Source organism: Canis aureus, chromosome 33 (genome assembly GCF_053574225.1).
Source record: "Canis aureus isolate CA01 chromosome 33, VMU_Caureus_v.1.0, whole genome shotgun sequence".
NCBI lineage: Eukaryota > Metazoa > Chordata > Mammalia > Carnivora > Canidae > Canis > Canis aureus.
Window position 1 is genome coordinate 33,343,340 of NC_135643.1, and position 22,624 is coordinate 33,365,963.

At 34.7% G+C, this 22,624-nt stretch overlaps 1 protein-coding gene and 1 long non-coding RNA gene across 51 annotated transcripts in view; one reads left to right on the top strand and one right to left on the bottom strand.

Annotated features, from left to right (window-relative positions):
* The window catches only part of ANK2 (ankyrin 2), a 328,351-nt gene that overhangs the window by 183,151 nt on the left and 122,576 nt on the right, over positions 1-22,624 (top strand). For 36 of the 50 annotated variants that reach the window (XM_077882344.1, XM_077882349.1, XM_077882350.1 and 33 more), the window contains exons 5-10: positions 4,619-4,717; positions 9,683-9,868; positions 10,307-10,330; positions 13,426-13,524; positions 14,729-14,827; positions 21,078-21,176. In XM_077882344.1, coding sequence (XP_077738470.1) covers positions 4,619-4,717; positions 9,683-9,868; positions 10,307-10,330; positions 13,426-13,524; positions 14,729-14,827; positions 21,078-21,176 — 606 coding nt within the window. The remainder of the gene's footprint in view (positions 1-4,618; positions 4,718-9,682; positions 9,869-10,306; positions 10,331-13,425; positions 13,525-14,728; positions 14,828-21,077; positions 21,177-22,624) is intronic. The other 14 variants (XM_077882339.1, XM_077882343.1, XM_077882348.1 and 11 more) reach the window with 1 other exon arrangement.
* The window catches only part of LOC144303973 (uncharacterized), a 50,500-nt gene continuing 37,398 nt past the window's right edge, over positions 9,523-22,624 (bottom strand). The window contains exon 2 of the long non-coding RNA XR_013370955.1: positions 9,523-9,920. This is a non-coding gene — a long non-coding RNA (uncharacterized LOC144303973). The remainder of the gene's footprint in view (positions 9,921-22,624) is intronic.

Consider the following 22,624-nt stretch of genomic DNA (forward strand, 5'->3'; position numbering starts at 1 on the left):
CCCCACTTTTTCTTTTTTTTTTCTTTTTCTTTCTTTCTTTTTTTTTTAAGAAACTAATTATATATGAGTTCACTGAACTGTGACATATTACTTGCCTATCTCAACCTCTGGACTGTGAGCTCCTAATTAACAGGGACTTTGCCTTTCATCACCAAACACGTTTTTATTGAATAAATATAAATGAAATAAATGAATGGCAAATAATAATTTGCTATGGAGAGGAATCATGTTAAAGATATTTAATAACCGGTTAGTTGAGGCACTTGTCAGTCCCACGGAAGCTACTATAACAACTGATAATTTTGTGCTTGTTTGCAAATTCCAGGCATCAGCTCAGGTTGTGGATGTTTTTGACTTTTGTATACCAACAGGAAGAAAATACATATACTTTTGTACCTACATCCAGCCAGACTATTTTAGAAAGATGAATAGACATAATACATTGGAAAACACCTAGATGCATGGACACAAGGCAATAATCCTGGGTTGTTAACCTGTTTATATGAAGAGATAAAAGCTTTCCTATAAAATTTACAATGCCGTTAAAATGCTGCGATGCCCTGTCCTAATTACCCAGAGGCATGTTTCACATTCTCTGGCGGAGGATTTCTGGTTAAGTAGCATCAGTAAGTTAGGAAAGGATAATATCCCACATCTTTAGGACCTGTCATAAATCTTATTGCCTTTGTACTTCACATATTTTTTAACAGTAAATACTCTCTCCCTCACCTCACCAAGATGTTGTTTTGGCTCATGCTTCCTCCATCTTTTAAATACACTATTGCAAATACTACAAAAGCAGATTAACCCCTTACTTTCTTGTCTTGTACCACTCCAAACCAGGGTGGATTTGGTTCACTCAGTGCTCATCAGAGGGAACTCTCAGAAATGCAGATGTGATCATGGTACTTCCTATCCCAAACCATTCAGTTATTCTGCATCACCTGTAACAATGTTCTTCAGGTGATTTCAGAAATTGAGCTTTTTAAAAATTGCAGGTGCTTTGGCTTCACACATGGAGAATCCAGTTCAGTAGGGGACAAGGTAGTGCCTAGGCATTCTTAAAAGTGTCCACAGCAGATCCTGTCACAGGGCCAGGATGGGGACCATGCATCTACAGGATCAAGTCCCAACTTTTATACAGGGAAGAAGACTATTCATGACTGGTTTTTTCCCCATCACTTTCAGTTCACTTATTAGCTGTGAGATTTGGGTCAAGGTACCCAGATATTTGAGCCTCAGCCACCTCAGTTCAAATGGGGATGTTAGGGGTGCCTGGCTGGCTCAGTTGGTGGAACATGTGACTCTTGATATCGAGGTCATGAGTTTGAGCCCCACATTGTGGGCAGAGTTTACTTAAAAAAAAAAACAAGTGGGGATGATAGTATTAATGTGCAGCAGTATTCTAAGTATTAGAGATAGAATTAGGCCATTTAATGTATCATCCCAACTGAGACACTATTGTTAATTACTTCAGGATATTACACGTAAACTTAGACTGTCCCAGGCAAACAGAGACACATGGTCACTGCAATTTGAGGTGACATTTTCAAAGCATCTCTCAAAGTGAATAGCATATAGCAGACATTCAGTAAATTATTTTTATTTTTATTGTTCTTCATATCTACAACCCCTACACTGCTGAAAACCCTTGCATACCGAGGCTGTGGCACCAGGCACAAATGGGATTTATCATATAGACTAACCAAGATCCTGAATGTTTGTCTGTCACTGTCCTTCTTCCCCTTCCCCATGGACTGTTTGTGGATATTTCCCCCTTTTTACCTCTACCACTAGCCCCCTATTGAACTTGTAGAGCCCAGGGCTTGAGTGAAAAAGAGCCTTACTTACAATATACTTTTTTAAATTAAAAGCTGTCTATCAAACTGTTAAATATGTATCTCTTATCTTTCTACCTTGACAAATATCTTCATAACAACATGACAGGTCCAAATTTAGATTTCTCAGAAACCTTGGAGGATTGTGGCTGGGGATATGTAATTCTAAACCCAGGCCTATAGCTGATTCCTCTTCCTGGCCCACCTTGGCTCCATCCATACCACAAGAACATCACGTGTGAAGGTGTGGACACCCTGACCTACACATTCAAGCTCTGTGCATCTACTACTTCCACCCTCTCTAGCAAACAACTCTAGGGGTGTCTGTTTGGTTCCTCTTGCTGCTATAACAATTTACAACAAATTCAGTGGCTTAAAATAACACAGATTTGTCATTTTCTCATTTTAGAAATCTGAATTAGTCAGACGGGGCTTAAAACCAAGGTGCTGGCACTGCTGGTTCTTTCTGGAGTCTCTAAATGAAAATCTCATTCCTTTGGATCACATCCCCTTCTTCTATCTTCAAAGCCAGCAGTGCAGTCTTCTCTCCTCCCTGAACTCCTGTCTCTCTCTTATAAAAACCCTGTGATCACATTATACCCAACTGGACCATCCACTATAGTCTCCCCACCTCAAGATCCTTAATCACATCTGCAAAGTTCCTTTTGCCATTTAAGGTAACATTTACAACCTCCAGACATTACGATGACATATTTGGGGGCCATTAGTTGGCCTTTCTAGGCATGGCAACGGACCCTTGGGAGAATGAACCCAAAGACGGAGTCTGAGCAAGCACTGGCACCTCCCTGGGGGCTGCATCCCTAGTGTGTGGTCTAGAAGCAGGGGAGCTGTAGGATCAGGAAGGGTATATGCCCCTGGGCCTCTGGATCCCCTGCCGCACACAGCTAGAGGAGGCCCCTCTAATGCCCAGGACCCAGGAGTCTAAGAATGGTATATTTCTTCTCCCTATTGATCCAGCCACCAGTCCATCTTCCTTTCTCCTGGTCTATACACAAGATTCTGTCAGAGGAAAACATGGAAGGAAATTGTTTTACTCTATATAAAGGTTTTTTTTCTTTTTCTTTTTTTTTTTTTGCATCCTGCCTTTTACTTGTCATGAAAAAGCCCCATCCCACACCCACTCTTTGTTTTTAACCATCCTCACTGGCTTTCCTTTCCTATGAATCTCTAATTTTGTCCTTCCGCCACCTCTTCAGTGTTCTTAAAATACCCAACATTTCACCTGTTTGCTGTGTTTTAAAAAATATGCTACCCAGCTAGCAAGTTATTCCCAAATCCAAAAAAATTTTCTGTTCATTCCTCTTACAGTATTTCTTAGTTTTAAATTTTCCTCTTCCATTTGAAGCCTGCAGATTTTCTTTCATAATCAAATTTAAAATTTCTTTTCTTGCTCTACTTGGATACTCTGTATTTTTATATTTTGCTGGACCCTGGCCATTTTGAATAATGTTTCCACACTTACACAATGCATATAGAAGAACTTTTCAAAATAGTTTATTTTTTCTCCTTTTGAGTTTTTGGAAATCCCTGAGGTCTCGTCTGTGTTTTTGCTTATTCTCATCAATGCATGGAATCTTTAAGGGAATCAACAATGTTTAAGATCCTTACATTGTTTTGAGAAAATTGTTAGATTTGAGAGTTTATGAATTACTCCATGTTTTCTATTTTTTGCAAAGTTTTACTTTTTTAAAATGAGGTGTTATCTATTGCAAAGTTTCTGATAAAAAGAAAATTTGCCAATTTAAACTTAATTTTAAACTCAAGTCATTCAATTTCAGTGATTTTTTTAATAGGACTACATAATAATGTTATATTACTATAGTATGTGCTTCATGAGGGCAGAGGTCTGTCTTATTTATTATTGTATTCCAGTGACATCCCAGCTATCAGTAGTCAGATTTTAGTAAATAACTGAATAAATGAATATGGGAATTAATGAATGATAGAATTTCAGAATAGCTCTAGAAAATAACGTAGAGGTGTTCAGTATAAACTATGCCACTTCAATTGGAATACTGAAATGATAGATTTTTAAAAAAACTTTTTCAATCAGATTTGCAATCTCTCCTAGCCTATTCTGGAATGAGTAATAATTTATACCTCTAATGGTGCTAACTAAACAGTACATTCAAGATAATGGTGGTCCATTTAATGTTAGTTTATGAATTAATAAATACAGATGATATTATATAAATATTTTAGGGCAGCCCTGGTGGCTCAGTGGTTTAGCGCCGCCTTCGGCCCAGGGCCTGATCCTGGAGACCCAGGATCGAGTCCCACATCAAGCTTCCTGCATGGAGCCTGCTTCTCCCTCTGCCTGTGTCTCTGTCTCTCTCTGTGTCTCTTGTGAATAAATAAAATCTTTTAAAAAAATATTTTAGAAAAATACTACATATAGTGAGAATTTTATGTATGTTAAGGATTACATTAAGATACTAAATATTTTTTAGCTTTAACAAAGTATTAGGTGATGGGAAATGTAAATCTCTGGAACTGAAATGAAGACAGGAAGTGAGGAAAATACTGCTTCCATATCACTTTGTCCTCATTCTTTTAGGAATTGTGTGTGGGGATTGGTTCACTTTGATTGTAGTTAGTTTTATAATAGTAAATATATGTATTTTATTGTGGAGGTATGTTATATGTTTTGTCATTTCAAAAGCTTACTCCATAGTATTCTCTTTTTCCTTGTCTGGTATTCTTACGTAGTTTAAACTTTATAAATGGTTAAAGATGTATTTTTTATTGTTTGTCCTCAGAATGGCTTCACTCCTTTATACATGGCTGCCCAAGAGAACCACATTGATGTTGTAAAATATCTGCTTGAAAATGGAGCTAATCAGAGCACCGCTACCGAGGTGAGACTGGCAACCCTATAGGTTCAAATTCTCTGATCTTAATGTCCATGTTCTTTATATCTAGCTGCAAAGGATCTCCATTGTCTTGTCCAAATTATGCTATGAATGTTCACATTGCTTTTACAATTTACAACAGTGGCCATGAATGAATGAACCAATGCACATAGTTCAATGAGTTTATACCTTGATTTGGAATTCATGTCATTTACTCTTACATGAACTCACGCTTCCATCAATTTGCCATTCTCTTGGTTTTGGGAGCTTTTATACTATTCTAAAACTCGATTATAGTAAATTCTATCCATCTCTTTTCATCAATATTTTATCTGTTAAGATCCAATTCAATTTTTAAAGGAATAACTTTTAATGATCAGAAATGATTTGTAAGATATTTGTCTTAGCACAATTTTATGAGGAGTATGTCATGAAAAAAATTTCAGATTTTCTGAAGCACAAATTATGGCACATAGTTGTGTGACTGATTATAGCAACAACTAAATAGAATGTTCAAAGTCAATTCAATATCAACATATTCAGGACATCTAGACATAAGAAGGGGTTAGCGTGGGCTAACTTAGAACATGGCTTTCTTTTTCCTATGCATATCCTCCGGTAAACAGAATGGGCTTTGTTACCTAGGCAGATTAAGGAACAAGTTCAGTGGTTGCTTAGAACAGTGACTTTTAAGCGACGCCCAGAAACCCTTGAGTTTGAAGACATTGCCTCAAGGGGCCACCAGAAGGTTGGAAGTGGGTGATACAGAAGAGAAGGCAAAAGAGTTCCATTGGGCCATGCTTCTCCTCACCCCTTTCAACCAGATCATGTTTTTTTTTTTTTTTCCTTTTTCATATTCTGTGTCTCCACTGATGAAACTTAAAAACTCTTAACCTGGAGTGAAAGATGACTGATTGGTGCTTGTTACCCAGAAACTAACTGGAGAATTTTTAATGTCCAATATGACTTCCTTTCTGAACAATTAAGTCTTTCAGTGAAATAAACATGGATTTCCTCATACCCTGTACTGGGGGAAGAGATCATCGTAATCTATTAAATCCACTTCCAGTCCCTTTGGCAGAAAACTTTTTATGGAGCCAATTGCAATAACTTTCTGACAGCTTATTCTCATTAGTTAAAAACAAAATCCCAAGAAATCACTATTAATGGAACCATGTTTCTTTTTTGCTTATGATTGGAAAACACAGCTGCCCAGTGTAAAAATGATTTCAGGTTCTCTATTTAACATACACAGATTTTACACTCTTACCACATGGGTGCAGTGTGAATTTTGATTTGGGGCCTTTTTTTTTTTTTTTTTTCTGAGACACTAATTATGTCAATGAGTAGGATGTGATTATCTTCAGGCAAAACCTGAGTACTAGATGAGACTCTATTTCTGTATCAGGACCACTGAGAAATATACCAAAATAAGGCAATCTGTGCATATTTTATTTTATTTTCTTGAATGCAGCATCACTTACCCAAAGAAACTGTTGCACTACAGAGTTCTCCTATTTACCAAATAGACTTATTATTTCTATCATATGGTTTAGGAAAGTTCAGATTGCTGGTATTCTTAGCTGTCTCAAGGCTCATTTGGTCTAGCCCTCTGTAGCATTTTCGTGTGGTTTCAAATATCCCTTTATGTATATTGCATCAGCAGAGCCCATGTTACAATGTGATTCCCAGAAAATTAAAACCCTCTCTGATTTCTACACAAAAATGAAACTCTCACAAGTGAATCATATGAGGTTTTGAATCATAGCTTAGACACATATATGCTTGTTTTTGTTTCATTGTTTAATCATTTAAATAACTAAATTTTTTTTCCCAGCTAGATATATATAAATTTAGTTGATTAATCCCTCACCGTTCATCCTCATGATTATCAAGAAACACACTTATGGGCTGACCTCTGTATATTCCCTTTTAATCTATCATTCTGTAAAAAAATACCTACTATCTATACAGGGCTTTATGGCTGATTATGGTTTGATATTTTGTTATATTACCATCTACAGTCTTATGTACACGTGTGAATATGCCTGAAGAAGACATTCACTCTGAACCTATTAGTAGACCTAACTTGTAAAGATTAATTACTAATAAAGACACTGTGACCCCTTTAAAAATCAGATAGTTATGAGATTATTCAATATGTCAATGAAAATGCTGTTTGAAAATAAATACTTAAATATTTGAAATTTCCCATAATTATAGCAATTAGCATTGGTAAATAAATGATGGAAAATGAAGCTACTGAATTTTAATATGGGTTTTCTTTTCATAAAGTTAGTTGAGGTGCTTGAATATTTTCAAATATCCACCCCTTCCCCCATGAACTATGGATTAGAATAAAATGCTTGTGGTGGACACTTAAAATTAAATTCTCTGAGGGGAATCCTCTGTCCCCTCAGTACCATTTTTATAACTCTTTAGTCTCCTCCTCTTTCTGAGTGTTACCAAAATTGAAGGCTAAAAACTTTTTAATTAGGTTCTGTACTGTCAGCAAATGCCTTGTCTTTAAGATAAAACGAAGTTTGCACTCATTTTATGTAAACTATCACAGTGTTGCAGTGGATCATCAAATATATATATTATAAGGAGCCTATTCTTTCCTCCATAACAGAGTGCTTAATTTGTGCCAAAGTTCTAAATTTAGGCTACTATTTTTCTTTTTTTTAAATTTTTATTTATTTATGATAGTCACAGAGAGAGAGAGAGAGAGAGAGAGAGGCAGAGACACAGGCAGAGGGAGAAGCAGGCTCCATGCACCAGGAGCCCGACGTGGGATTCGATCCCGGGTCTCCAGGATCGAGCCCTGGGCCAAAGGCAGGCGCTAAACCGCTGCGCCACCCTAGGCTTCTATTTTTCGCTTTTACAGCCCTACGTGGTTTACTCTTCCATTCTACTCAGTAATGTGTTTATTTAAAATTCAATTCTTATTAAAAGAAATTCAAGTCTTTTGTGCAATAGGAAATCATTTTCCCTCAAAAATCTAAAGTTTTAAAGGATCATCGCTGAAAACAAATTGAGTGGTTAGATTAGGGTAAATTGCTGTTGTCCCTAAAATGTAATCGTTAATGTACGATCCTATTACCCTCTTCTCTTCTGTGAATGGAACCTTCTAACTGAGACTTGTTTTCAAGCTTTTATGGAGTAAGAGAGGTTTTAATATAAATAGAGCCTAGGAGATATCTATTTTTGTATTTATTTGCCACTTTTCCATTAACTGAATGCTTATTTCTAGAGAGAAAACATAGCTTCTAATTTTTCTAGCATGGTATCTATCTACTCTTAAAACTCTTTTACTTTGATGATCTGTGCTGTTGGTTTTTTTAAGTTGTTTCCCAAGTTTAAAATTAAAAATCTGTTTTTTTCATTACCTAGCACATGTAATTTTGTATCTAAATGATCTAAGTTATATAAAATCTAACTAAGTGCAAAATTAATGAATTAGCCTTATCTACCAAAAGGTGTTAGATTACATTATGTCCTAAATTTGCCAAATTAATTGGTAATAGACCATCCCATTGATAGTTATTATTGTTCTCCTGTAAATAATACAGAGATATTTAGTAACAGGGTTATTTAGCAACTCAGTTAATTACATAATTTATTTCCTTGTCTTGGCTACCATGTCTTTGATTTTCAGTCAGGCTTGATTTCCATTATTTCTACCCTTCCCACCTTTTCCTTTCTGTAAGATGGTATTACTTAAGGTTGGTTCTAATTTTTATTTTCCCATTCTAAACATTTAAGCACATCTTATGTATAGTATGCTTTGTTAAGGAATGCAGATGTTTTACCAAAGAAGAGCAGAAACTAAGGAAACAATCTGATGGAGCCAGTCCATAGTATGGCAATTGACAGATTATCAGTTGCTTTCATCTTTTTTTAAATTAGTTTCAGAGGTAGATTTTAGTGATTCATCAGTTGCATATAATACTCAATGCTCATTACACCATGTGCCCTCCTTAATGCCCATCACCCAGTTACCCCTTCCCCCACTCACCTCCCCTCCAGCAACCCTTAGTTTGTTTCCTAGAGTTCAGCTTCTCTCATGATTTGCCTCCCTCTTTGTTTACATCCTATTTTATTTTTCTTTCCCTTCCCCTACATTCATCTGTTTTGTTTCTTAAATTCCACTTATGAGTGAAATCATATGGTATTTGTCTTTCTCTGACTGACTTATTTCACTTAGCATAATACCCTCTAGTTCCATCTGTATTCTTGCAGATGGCAAGATTTCTTTCTTTTTGGTGGCTGATGCATATATCCCACCTTTTCTTTATTCATTAATCTATCAATGGACACAAAGTATGGAGCTCTTTCCATACTTTGGCTATTTGGACATTGCTGCCATAAACATTAGGGTGCCTGTTCCCTATTTGTATCCTTTGGATAAATACCTTGTAGTACAATTGCTGGGTCATAGGATGGCTCTATTTTTCTTTTTGAGGAACTTCCATACTATTTTCCAGAGAGGCTACACCAGTTTGCATTCTCACCGATAGTGTAAGATGGTTTGCCTTTTTCTGCATCCTCACCAACATCTGTTGTTTTCCTGAGTGGTTAATTTTATTTATTTTTTTAAAGATTTTATTTTTTATTTTACTTATTTTTTAAAGATTTATTTATGTATTTATTCATGATAGACATAGAGAGATAGGGAGGCAGAGACACAGGCAGAGGGAGAAGCAGGCTCCATGCAGGGAGCCCAATGTGGACTCGATCCTGGAACCCCGGGATCACACCCTGAGCCGAAGACAGACGCTCAACCACTGAACCACCCAGGCATCCCTGAGTTGTTAATTTTAGCCATGCTTTAATCTTCACAGTAATACTTAATCCTTTTGCTTTCTTCTCTGTCTTAATTATTGTTTTAAAATTAGGGACATTGCTTAGAGTTGAATCCCATGCTTCCCAAAGTCAATGGAAGATTTTTTTCTTCTTCTATTTTGCTAGGATGGCTTCACGCCACTAGCTGTGGCACTTCAGCAAGGACACAACCAGGCAGTGGCCATCCTCTTAGAGAATGATACCAAAGGGAAAGTGAGGCTGCCAGCTCTGCATATTGCAGCTCGGAAAGATGACACCAAATCTGCTGCACTCCTGCTTCAGAACGATCACAATGCTGACGTACAATCCAAGGTAAAAGCTGAACACATTTGTGGAAGGGAACTCTTCGGCTGCCAGGTTCCTCCTGGGGAATGAGAAAGAAGTAGGCCATGGTGATAATGCAAAATTACTTCCGGTCATCAAAAGAGCTAAATTACTTTCAGAGGTATTTCAAAAAGAAGGGGACTGTCTATTGGGTATAGTAACAAAAAATTTAAAGATACTTTTCTTTTAAGGATGAGGTTCAGCTTTCTAGAAATCTGCTTATTTATTCTATTTGTATTAAAAAATAATAGAAACAAAATTAGAAAGATAAAATAGAATTATATAGTGTTATGAATGTCTTTTCTCGGTAGAATGTATTTTGGCATGTTGAAACGGTGTATCCAATTGCAGTAGGCAGGTTGACGGTTTCCTTAATTTTGCACTGTGTAATATCTTCCCTCTTTTTCTCACACCACACTGCTTCAGATGATGGTGAATAGGACAACTGAGGTACAGTATTATGGTTATACCAAAATATATCTTGTTTTTATTGATTTTACTTTTTTATCCAATTAGAATAAATGCTCACTAATTCATACTAATGATTGGAATTTTCGTGAGTAGGAAATTAGTTTAAAAACTTTTCCCATAATTAAGGCAAATGAATTATTCAAAAAATTTAATGTAACATGTATTGGAAGCTATTTTTATCAGGGAAACTATGTAAATAGCTTATTAGAATAGAGCATGAAATGAAACTCTTCCTTACTCTGTATTTTCTGAGCGAGCTTTACTATTAACTGTTTGCCAATATGAAATATGATCTTCTTTTAATGAGATTTCTCAGGTTAGAGATTAGCAAAGTGAAATTTAAGGAGATATCTTTCCCAGTGTTTTATCCTTTCATCTTGCAGTTGCCCTTTTCTTCCGTACTTTTAAAACCACATTGTATATAATCAATAGTGATATTGAGCATATCATAATCAAAGCATTTGCTTTTATCTTGCTAAGTCTTAACAATACCTGACATAAAATCATCTATTTTCTGCATACCAAAGTAAATCACATTGATCACTAGGAATATTCAGTTCAGAAATCTATCAGTATTCTGCGTGTGGTTTTGTGTGTGTGTGTGTGTGTGTGTGTGTGTGTGTGTGAGCGTTTAGCGGACTCCTCCACCATTGCTACAGAGAGGCACTTACATGAACATTGTTGCAAGTGTGTTGTAAAATTTAACCTGTAGTCAAAGACAAGTGACTCTGTAGGTTGATTTTCACTTTGTTAAGAAGACTCTTTAGACTAACATCTGGTGATCACTGAGTTGTGGAGCTAGAGAGGTTTTGAGCATTCATTTAGTATTTACTGAGAGTAGTGTATTTATAAAACTAATATCTTGTTTATTAATAAATTTACCTATTGAGATGTGAATATACTTGAATTAGTCATATTATTTCTTCTGTTTTATATATGTGAATGGAACTTAAGACATAGATTTTAAAAAAGGCCCAATTGCTTGATGAAATTGCTCAATACTGGAACCATAAAGTTTATATCTTAACTACTGATTTTAATACTTGTAACTTATAGGTGATTTTTGGTGATTTTTTAAGAGATATTTTTTAACAAACTATAGAAATTATCCCTGAAAGCACTGGGTGTTATACTATATGTTGGCAAATTGAACTTAAATAAAAACAAATGTAAAAAAAAATAAAGATACTGTTCTGGGGAAAAAAAGATCTTTTTAAAGCAATTTTGGCTCTAAAACAATGTGTTGAAAACAGTTTGGGAAGGCTTTACTGAGTTAGAAATATTTCTTTAAGGACAATAGAATAACAAAGAGGAGAACCTTTCCATTGATAGCCCTGTAGAAAAGTAAACTGAGCTTTCTACCTTCAAGAGAGGCAAGGGTTCCCCTGAGGGACTCATAGAAGGTTTGTGTTGGTTGTTCTGAGAGTCATAGTCTGAGGCATCATCATGGATGGTTGACGAAGCTGTGTCACACAATAAATTGGTTTATTTTTGCAAATGAGAATAATAGTTTGAAAATGATTCACCGGCAATCACTGTTTTTTTCTGAAATTAACTTACAATTTAAATGATGGACGTACACTCAGGATATGTCTGTATGACAGGAAACATCAACATAAAAATGAAAAATTTCGTCAATTGTTTCCTAAAATACAAAAATTTGACATTTTATAAAAATAACAGCCAGGTTGTAACCTGATTTTTCCCTCCATTTTGACATGAATATTTGGCATCTTGTAGATGCAAAAATATCTTTACCACAAGAGTGGGATTTGGATTGATGGTTACTATTCTTATTTTGTGTCTTGTTTCTCTATAGTCAGAAATTATTTGTAGCTAATTTGGATGATAGCACAGAGGGATTTCTATGTAAGATACCTGAATGCTTATTTAGGCCATTTAAAAACATAGTCACCAAAAACTATTTATCAAGTGAATAGTAAAATAATGGTTGTGATTTAGATAATATTTCTTAAAAACAGTATTATAGAAATCAAAGTTCATTTCAAATAAAAGTGAATGATACAAAATAACTTCAAAACTGCAGGATATCATATCCAATTTTGTAAGAACAGACTTTATTGTTCCTATCATCTTTCATTGAGTAAAGAGAATTATGAAATTATGGAGAGCAGGGATAATACATTTTTCATACTTTAAAAAGAAAAGTTAATGTACTTCTCTTGTGAAAATGGCAAAAATTTCTAACTAAATTTCATCAGAAAAAGAAATGAAAGGAAATATACTTTTCTTCCATGAAGGTTTTCAGACTCATTTTTTAAACATTCTGAGAGTAAACAGTTCTCTAATGCCTATGTAATTGATTTAACCTGCATATTTTATTTTATAACAATCTTATTGATAAAATTTGTTTTAACTAACATTCAAAATTATGTTCAGCTGAATTTTTTTCTTTATGTTATATTTACATTGATGCCAGGTGTATTGTTTAATCTTTGTTTTTTAACTTTTTTTTTTCATTATTAACAACATAGTCTCACTAAACACAGTTAAAGAAGACAGAAATATGACAGTGTAAATGATGTGGAATGAACAGTATATCCTCTATAAGAGTTCCTCACAACATTTTCATAGTTCCAAAAACACAGTGCCAACCTATGCTGGCTTTGGGGGGATTTTTTTTTTGTTTGTTTGTTTTTATTAAAATCCTCAAATAAAACAAAACAGTTTTTGAGCCTTTCTCTGGAGAAAAAATTTGTATTCTTAATTATGTTAATCCTATGGCTGAAACCTTGTGTTGTTAAACGTATTCTATTTCTCTCTAAAGCTAAACCAGCTCATGAAACATCGTTTTGTATAAACAATAAATCTTGTAAACAGATAAATCATTTAGCTAATTAGAAATAATGTTGCCAAGAAATGTATTTATTTACCTGCTTATCTAGTTATTTACTACCTCATAGCACTAAAGTTTAAAGAGCCTTATTAAGGCATTTATTATCATAATTGTATTGCTCACATATTAGGTCATGTGATTTTCTTCACTAATCTAGGGACTGCAGCATATGGAAGTGAAATGCTTTACTGACTGTCATTTTCTCTGCTTTCCGTAGAGTGGTTTTACCCCTTTGCACATTGCTGCCCACTATGGAAATGTCAACGTAGCAACTCTTCTTCTAAACCGGGGAGCTGCTGTGGACTTTACAGCTAGGGTATGGATTAAAATAGTTTCTCATTTTAAATAGCAGTGAATGGACATTTTACTAAAGTAAAAATGAACAATAGTAAAGGTTTGCTTCTTTTTCCTTGTCTGGATCTATGTTGGATATATTCGATTTTTCATTTTTTTCTTTGAATCACATGAAGTCATAATGCCTCGATAAATGAAAAATAAGCATGAGTAAATCCACACGCAAACAAATCACTTGCGGTAGTTAAGGACAATATTAATTCTGACATCAGTGTGAGTAGTTATATTTAAAGATCACTCCATGAATCATAAATGAGCAGCTTCGAGTCAATAAATAAACTGTTAGAACATTAGATATCAAATGTTTAAGTACATTTCTATACTGTTTTAATGATTATGGGGCACACGATGTGACAGAAAAATGTTTTTAATGAATTCAGAATTCATATAAAGTGTCTTACCAAAATACATTACAAGACATCATGTTGCATTGTATGTTTAATGATACGCATCACTGGAAAGAATTCACTTACATGATAATTACAAAGCTCAACGTAATTAAAATGAATCAATAAATGCAATATTTGAATATTTGCAAAATTATGATACAGAGTCAGGTAATATTCTTGCCATAATGATGATATAAGATAGCCAATAAAATAAATAACCGTAATTCATATATATGGTGTTTTGTCCTGAGAAGCCTTCTGTATTGAAACTATGTTGAGTTGTTTTCAAGTTGTTTTTCATACTGAATTATTCTGAAGAAGGTGTTTTTAAGAATCATTTTCTAATGGTTATTGAATATGTATATTTGTATTCTATTTTAAAGCACAGATAGAATCTTTCAGTACATGGATACTGTAGAAAGAGAGATAGACTTTGGACTACTGGCTCTGTCCTAAGTAGAATCTGAAATATTTATTATGCAAAAGTGCTCCCTTTGTCTCTTGACAATGTGTACAATGTAATGTATGCATTCAATACATATGTCTTAGTTACGGACTAACTTAGTTATGCAGTTTCATTCCATTTTTCATTCTCTAACTATAGTGCTTTGTGGTTTATGTGCTTTTCTGTCCCATAAAAATCAAAGACATTGAAACTTTAGTAACCTTGAATCAAATTACTGTGGGTCACAGCCTTCTTCATGCCCTCCAATGCAGTCTCTAGCATCATGCCCTGTCATACCCAACATGCTCTTGTTTGGTCTTTCCATGGTGTAGAATGGAATCACTCCTCTGCATGTGGCTTCCAAAAGGGGAAACACAAACATGGTGAAGCTCTTACTGGATCGTGGTGGTCAGATCGATGCCAAAACTAGGGTGAGTGTCTCTGTTCTTTCAATTTCCTACCAATTTTGCTTTTTTGTATTCTTTACGCAGGCACCTTAAAATACCAATCCCTAAATATAAGCAATGTGTTTTCAAGGAAATTGCTTTCCTGGATTCAATTTAAATCTCATGCAATATTTAAAGGTTTCTCCTTGTAAAGTGGAATTAATATTTGCTTATCAGTGCTGGGGGAATGGGACGCTAGCCCCTCAATGAGACAGTTTTTCAAGTCCTTGTTTATTTTGAGGGACAAAGACCAAAGACTGAACTGAAGCATCTCTGATTACTAGCTATAAATTTCAAAAACCCAAACTTGTAAGCATATATTGTGCTATAAGGGTGTGGCTTTTACATAAATATGTTAAAATACATGTTGACAGTCTTTTGCTTCTAACTTTCCAATTTTTAAATCATTTTCTTAAGACATTATGCTATACTGACTTGAGGAGGAGATCTGCTATATGCTAATGGAGCAAAGGCATCTGGTTATTACGTTGCAAATTTGCTCATTCCAGTTTGGTAAGAGGCAGTGCCCTTCATTCATTTCAAATTTTTAAAGTCAAATATAAATCTGAGTTTTATCTCCTCCCAACAAATAGATAATAAAATAGGCAGGAAAATATAATTGTTCGAAGTGCACTCTCTGAAGGCAGACTACTTGATTTCAAATTTACTTCTGCTACTTACTAGCCATATGATATTGGCAGTTTCTTATTACCTTCTCTGAACTTAGTCTAATATCGGTACCCATCTCATATGGTTATAAGAGAATTAACTCTTAGCTATTATTATTTATCTTTGTAAAATAGGATGGATCAATTACTTATCTACTCATAATTTTTTTATTATGTTACTGAAATTATATGTAGTTACTTCCTTAAACATTTAATCAGTACTTCAACTCTAGTTCTCTGGAGTAGCCTTGATTAATCATAGACTTCCGCGAAACATTTTGAATTATATGATGTGAGAAGTCTGTAAAAGATAGCAGATAAGATTTGTCCCTTGTGATATTTTATCTTCACTTTGTTTAATCCTGGGACTTTATACTCTCATAGTCGAAGGACTAAGGATCAAATCTAATTCCTCTGCAAGTCTTGAGGCTAGAAAATGTTTTTATTTAATAAGCTTTATCATCTTTGAGTTTTAAGGGACTACACCAGTCCCAGACTATAAATTCTGGGTTTTTAAAAAGATTTTATTTATTTATGAGAGAGAGAGAGAGAGAGAAGTATACACATGCACACAAGCATGAGGAGGGGTGGAGGAGGAGAGGAAGAAGGAGAGAATCTCAAGCACACTCTCCACTGGGCACCAAGCTCATCTCTAGGCTGGATCCTACAACCCTGAGATTATGACTGTAGCCAAATCAAGAGTCAGACAGAGCCATCCAGGCTCCCCCATAAAATCTGATTTTTAATGACCTCAGAAAATGTTGCTTTCTTAATCCCATTTCTCTACGACATTTGGTCCAGAGTATCTATGTCATATTATCATGTGGGAGTTCTGGAGTGGTTTGCTTTGTCTGTCAAGATCTTTGTTGTACTGTCTACTGTCTTTTCATAAGAGTTTTACCTGATTTCTACCCTTTGCTTTGTTGACATGCCTTTTCCCTTGCTGTGCTGTAGGTATGCAGAAGTTGGAACAATTGCACACACACTGCATGCTTTGCTCACTTGTTTTTCATGTTTAAAGGAAAGAGTTTGTGTGCCTGCTCCTTTAAGTATATTACAAACATTATGTCTCCCTTTACACTTACATCTCTGTTTCTATTGATACTCTCTAATAATTGAGAGTATCAATGGAAAGAAAGCACTTAGTAAATCAACAGAATTTTATCTTAGCCAGTGTCTTAAGATTCACATTATTCTTATTAATATTTTTCTGGAGTATTCATTCATTTTTGAAGCAATTGATTTTGTTTTTATTGATCATTGCAATATTTCCTTAGTTATTCAAAATATTTCCTGGCCTACATACATTTGCATATGTAATTTAAGTCTAAGTCCAAATAGGCAGTGCGTTTTCATAAAAAGAATACTAAGATATGGAGAAATGGACTCATGCTAGTTCTGGCATTAAATAATTGTCCTTGAGCAAGTTGATCAAATGTAAGCCTTGGTTCCTTCTGTGAAGGGAATATTTGGACTGTATTTCATCCAGAGAAGCCTTTAGATATACAAATAAATTGAATTTCATTCAAGAATTTATAAAGCAAAAATAGATTTTATAATTGTGTATATTGTGTGGACATTCTCTTCATTTACTCCTTAAATGTAAGTTAAAGTCCTTCCTCACCTCTAAGGAACAGGATTTTAAAAGCAGTTCAATTCTTTTAATTCTGGCTGTAACTAAAACACCTGTATCTTTTTTTTTTTTTTTTTTTTTTACCAAAAACAAAATCAGGTAATACTGAAATCAAGGACTGTGGTCTGGAATTGGGAGGCTAGTTCTGGAAGTGTAATATTTTATTATTAAAGCAAAGGAATCTGATTAGCCTTTTCTTTTGCCTTTGAAAATATATTTTAAAAAAGAAAAAATTTACATGTACTTTTGACTATCTTTTTAGGTAGTACAATAAAGCTTCTATATAAGGAAATAAAAATAGTTTTCTTTAATTTTTTTATCATAGAGGTCTCAGTTTTCCCTCCAATTATGTTAGCCATAAACATTCTGAATCTAGTATATTCTATCAAGAAGTTTCCACTTGATCTTCTTATTATATTTCTCATTTATACGATTTTCATTTTCTGGAGAAAAGCAAGATATGTAAAGGCTTAGGGATAATTAAAAAATAATCTTAACCACTTTTTCCCCACTTTCACCAGCACTTTGTCAATCATTGAGACATTTTACCTCTCATTGACATTCTCACTATTGACGAGGATCTAGTGTGAAACTAAGATGCTATTACCAGAGCTCTGCTTTTCTGCTTTTCTGGTATTTGAAAAACCTCATTTTAATGTTAAAAAAGAAACTTCATAGCTAGTTAAAAATGATATTATTAATTCAGGTTTTATTAAAAGCATTATTCTTTTTTATTTTTAAACTTATATATTATTTAAATGTGGCGATACTCCACATAAGATCGAAATATTGAAATACATGTTGCAATGCAAACAGTAAAAGTTTACAAAAATATTAAAATATAATGAACAAAAAACTATATATCATGAAAAAGGGATCACAATAATTAAGCAACAATAGTGGGTACCAATTGTCATATACATATGATGTTGTAGGCACCCTGCTACGTACTCTACAAATATCATCTTATTTCCTCTTCCTAACAATTTATGAAGTATGTATTATCTGCTTGTAGAGGAAATATGGAGGTCTTCATTTGAGAAATGAGACTACCAAGGGGAAAAATGATTTTCAGAGGAATTATGTAACTTGACCTACCACACAAAGGGTTGTAATTAGAAGAGCCCATGTTAATACACGGACTTCAGGATACATCTACAATCTAAGCAGGAGGGAGGAAGGAAAAAGATAAAGAAATAGTTGTACAAAGCTAATGCTGTGGATTACCAGCTGGAAAAGTGGTGTCCCTGTACTGTTGATTGATCTAATCTTTTAAGGATTATCAACATCATAGTGTGATATGAACTGATTCTAGTGAAGGGAAAAAAAAAAGAACACAAGAAAAGGGACTCTGGGCAGTAGAGGGGAAGTAACCTTCAAATAGAGTCTTAAAAATTTAAGTTAAAGATAGAGAACAGATCATTGCCCCTAAGAGTTAATAAAAAATTAAGTAAAAAAGTCCTTGAATACAAAACCTTGGTAAGATTTTTTTTGTGACAAAAATGAGATACTAATAAAAATATCTAAGATCTATTCAGATGGAGCATGCTGGGAAAGTTGAATTTGATATAAGGGCAGATAAATTGCATCAGGTTTTTTTTTTTTTTTGCATCAGGTTTAGATCAATGTAATCTTTATTACTCTTTGATGTTCTTATGGATTTATTAAGGGTTCTCCATATTTTCCTGTTGTGTTCAGAGAGTATTTGAAGGTTTCCACATAATTACACAATGAGTATTTCATGTATTCCATAGAAAACAATACCTTTCCTAAAAATAATTTAAGGCAGAGTCCCCTCATCTTTCAAACAAGGTCGTAAGTTAAATGGGATAAGAAAAATTACCCCATTATGTTTATTGTGAAACTGAGCATCAGAAAGCATCATCCATGGTAGCCTGCCTGAGACTCACACTTGAGTCCCTGATTCCAGAGCCCAAATGCAGAACCGTTGCCTATAATGCCTTTATTCATGATGTTGGATTTCTTCAAACTCTAGTTCCCCATGAAGCCCCCACCAAGAATATGATTGAGAAATCAAGCTATAGCTAATAGTTATATAACTTAAATAGCAACCAGTGCTCTATACTTCCACCACAAGGTATGTTATCAAGATATAAAAGCATAATTATCCTAATCACTTTGTCTGCACGGTTTCTTTTTTTAGGCTCCTCTCTGGCAAACTTTAAAATAACTCGGTATCTCAACTACAGTAGTTAAATCCTTTTAAAAAAATTTTCTGGAAATGCAGTCTTTTCATGCTAATTCCTACATATTCAAAATTGCAAGGTCTATTTTGGATGTTCAGTATCTTAATACTAGTTGAGTAGATTTAACAAAGCAAAGTATCATTATAACTCAAGGGTCTAACTGAAGACAGAGAGCAGGCTTGCATTTGATAATTTGAATATAGATTATTAAAGGCTCTATTTCTAACACTATAGGTGGACTGTAGGGAAGGCACAAGAGGAAGTACAGTGTTCCTGGAGCTAGCAATAGCAGGACTCATTACCAACCCCAGGCCAAGGTGAGAAGTAGGGTACCAGCACTTCCAAGGAGAGGATTTGGGCTGCAGCATACCCTTTGGTAAAGACACATAGCCTAAGGACTAAGGACATCCTTTACAGAGTGGCTCCCATGTCTTGCTGCATTTCCTGTACCCAACCAGAAGCCAGAGAGCAATGTAGCCCACTTATACAATCCAAAGAGCTTTTCCTGTCAGACATGGAGCAGAGTAGAGAAAGCCAGAGCATGGATCTTTGAGGCTAAGGGAAGAAGATATCTAGCATAGAAATCCCAGAATGTTGGGACAGGAAGAGTATTGTAACCCAGATACTTATATTTCTTAAGAGGAAAGCATAACCCACATAGATGGTCCTGGAAACAGAGACACAAAAGATAGGCTATTAGATAGAGTTCTGGATATAAATCAGAAGCTTTTGAAGTCCTCTTAACTGCTCACCATTCATCTTTTTCTCTGACTGCTACCTACCTTCTCAACATATTTCCCTATGACAGTTTTTTTTTTGTCTTAAACTTGAAATCTTTAGCTAATTTATATACTCAGGATTTCATTTTCTCTCTCACTTCTTACCCAATGTTACATTTTTGTCTGATTTTACCCACCTACTCTGCTTTCTGGCCATGTCATCTTAATGAGAAATAAGTCCAAAAGACAGAGGGAATTTGAGGATTGCTCTGGAATCAGAAACTACCTGCAAAGTATAAAGGTCAGAAAGTTTTATAAAAACTGTAACATATAGTTGTGTCATAATTTTGTTTGACACACCGTTTTAATGTTATTATTGTTAATAACAAATTTAATCTCTGAGAAATACTTACGTAGTTTGTAAAATGTTGAGAAATATGTGTGGAAACCTTTGGAAGAACATGAAAAGAATTTCCATGAGCAACAGGGAGCATTTTAGGAGGATTTCTGAAAATAGTGACAATTCAAGAGATCAAAGATGGACATGTTATATTAAGAAGAACTGGGGGGGGGGGTGGTAAAAGTTGTATTAGGACATCCAAAATGAAAATAGCTTGACAGCATAATCTCGGGGTTGTGGTTCCAAGCAAGTAGTACTTTCAAGTTCAACAGCTGCAATTAACTGCTTTTCCATCTTCCTGAAAATTAAGACACTGGACCAGCAATGTGTTTTTTTACATTGAACCTCCACATGTGAGATCTCTCTCACCCTTGCCTTCTCTGTTTCATCCCTATCATTCTTTTTCTCTCCCCTGCTCTCTGTCAGGATCTCTCACTGTCTTACTTTCTCTCTCACTCTTCTCCTCTATCAAGTAACGAGGAGCAATTGTACTACTGATCTACTGAGTCAGTAGGAATGAGTTCAGCTTTCATTAAAGTGGCAAAAGAAACAATCTTGATTTTTTTTTTAAAGTTAACTCAGGCTTCATTCTTTCATTCTTTTGGCAGGATGGGTTGACACCACTTCACTGTGCTGCAAGAAGTGGGCACGATCAAGTCGCAGAACTTCTGTTGGAACGGGGAGCTCCCTTGCTGGCAAGGACTAAGGTGGGTCATTCTGAGTAAGATGGGATCTACAGAGCTCTTTAAGCCACTCTTTTGCAAATCTTTGTTCTTGAAATCGAAGCATCAGTCAAATGTTTTCTAATTACTCAGTAATTGTGTGCCGGGAATGAGGAATATATATCAAGCTGTTTGAAAATTATTTAAAATTAACAAATCCATGCATTAAGATGTATTGATTGTATACCTTCATGTTCTTTCTATATTTTTGCCTGCTACTCTTACTACAGATGGATATTTGAACATATTTATGTTATATATAAATGAGTATATTGTATATACATGAGAATATTTCTTATATTCTATAGGTTTATACTTTAATGATTCTCTAAGAGGCTGTAAAATACATATAAAATTGTCTTTTAAAGTAGCACAATTAGCAATACAAGATAATCTTTTAACTCTCCAATCTTATTTTTTTTTAAAGATTTTTTGATTGTTTATTCATGAGAGACAGACAGGCAGACAGACAGAGAGAGAGAGAGAGAGGCAAAGACATGGGCAGAGGGAGAAGTAAGTTTTCTGCAAGAAGTCTGATGCAGGACTCAATTCTGGATTCTGGGATTACGCCCTGAGCCAAGGGCAGACGCTCAATTGCTGAGCCAACCAGGTATCCCTTAACTCCCCAATCTTTACCTCTTAGGTAATACTAGTAAAAAGAATGACTTACTGGTAGTATTGGGTGATTATATTTAGAATTAGTAGGTAATATGGAAAGCACAATTTAGGACAGGCCATCTGCAAAGAACAATTAAAGAAGTATGATGTTCTCTATGGCTCAGTACATCTAGCATTTCTTGCCTTATTTCATCAGTATGCTCAACCATGAAGAAAACTAACCGAAAACCCCACCAGGAGCTGATTTATTGGAGGTTTTCACTATAAAATGTATTTTACAAGCATTATTACTGTACAAGTCCCCACTTTCCAGCCATACTTTGGGTTGCCAAAAAATATCATGAAACATAAATAAAAGATAATCACACAGAACTATTTAATGGGATATGCAACAACCATCGTATCCTTAATACAACAAAAATTGAGTACAAAGGACTTACATTTTCTCTGTATTAGGGCTCTCCTATAGCCCCGGAACAGGGCTGGCATCAACTGATGATGTTACTAGGGTAAATTGAGAAAAATAAGACAGCCAACATAAGCAACTATTTTTCAATTTGTATTTTAATTGAATATTTATTTGAAATCATTTGGAGCAAAAATTAAACCACGCATTTAAAATATGTGTAGAATGAACTTAATCATTAAAGATGGGCTCAATAGGCTAGGAAATGATGACTTCAAGTCATATATCTTATTTTCATTCTCATAGTGATACCATGACTGTTGTAGAATTTTATCTTTAAAATATGACATTTTGGGCTGAGTAATGCAGGGATAATTATAGAAAGTTTTTTTAAAAGATATTATTTATT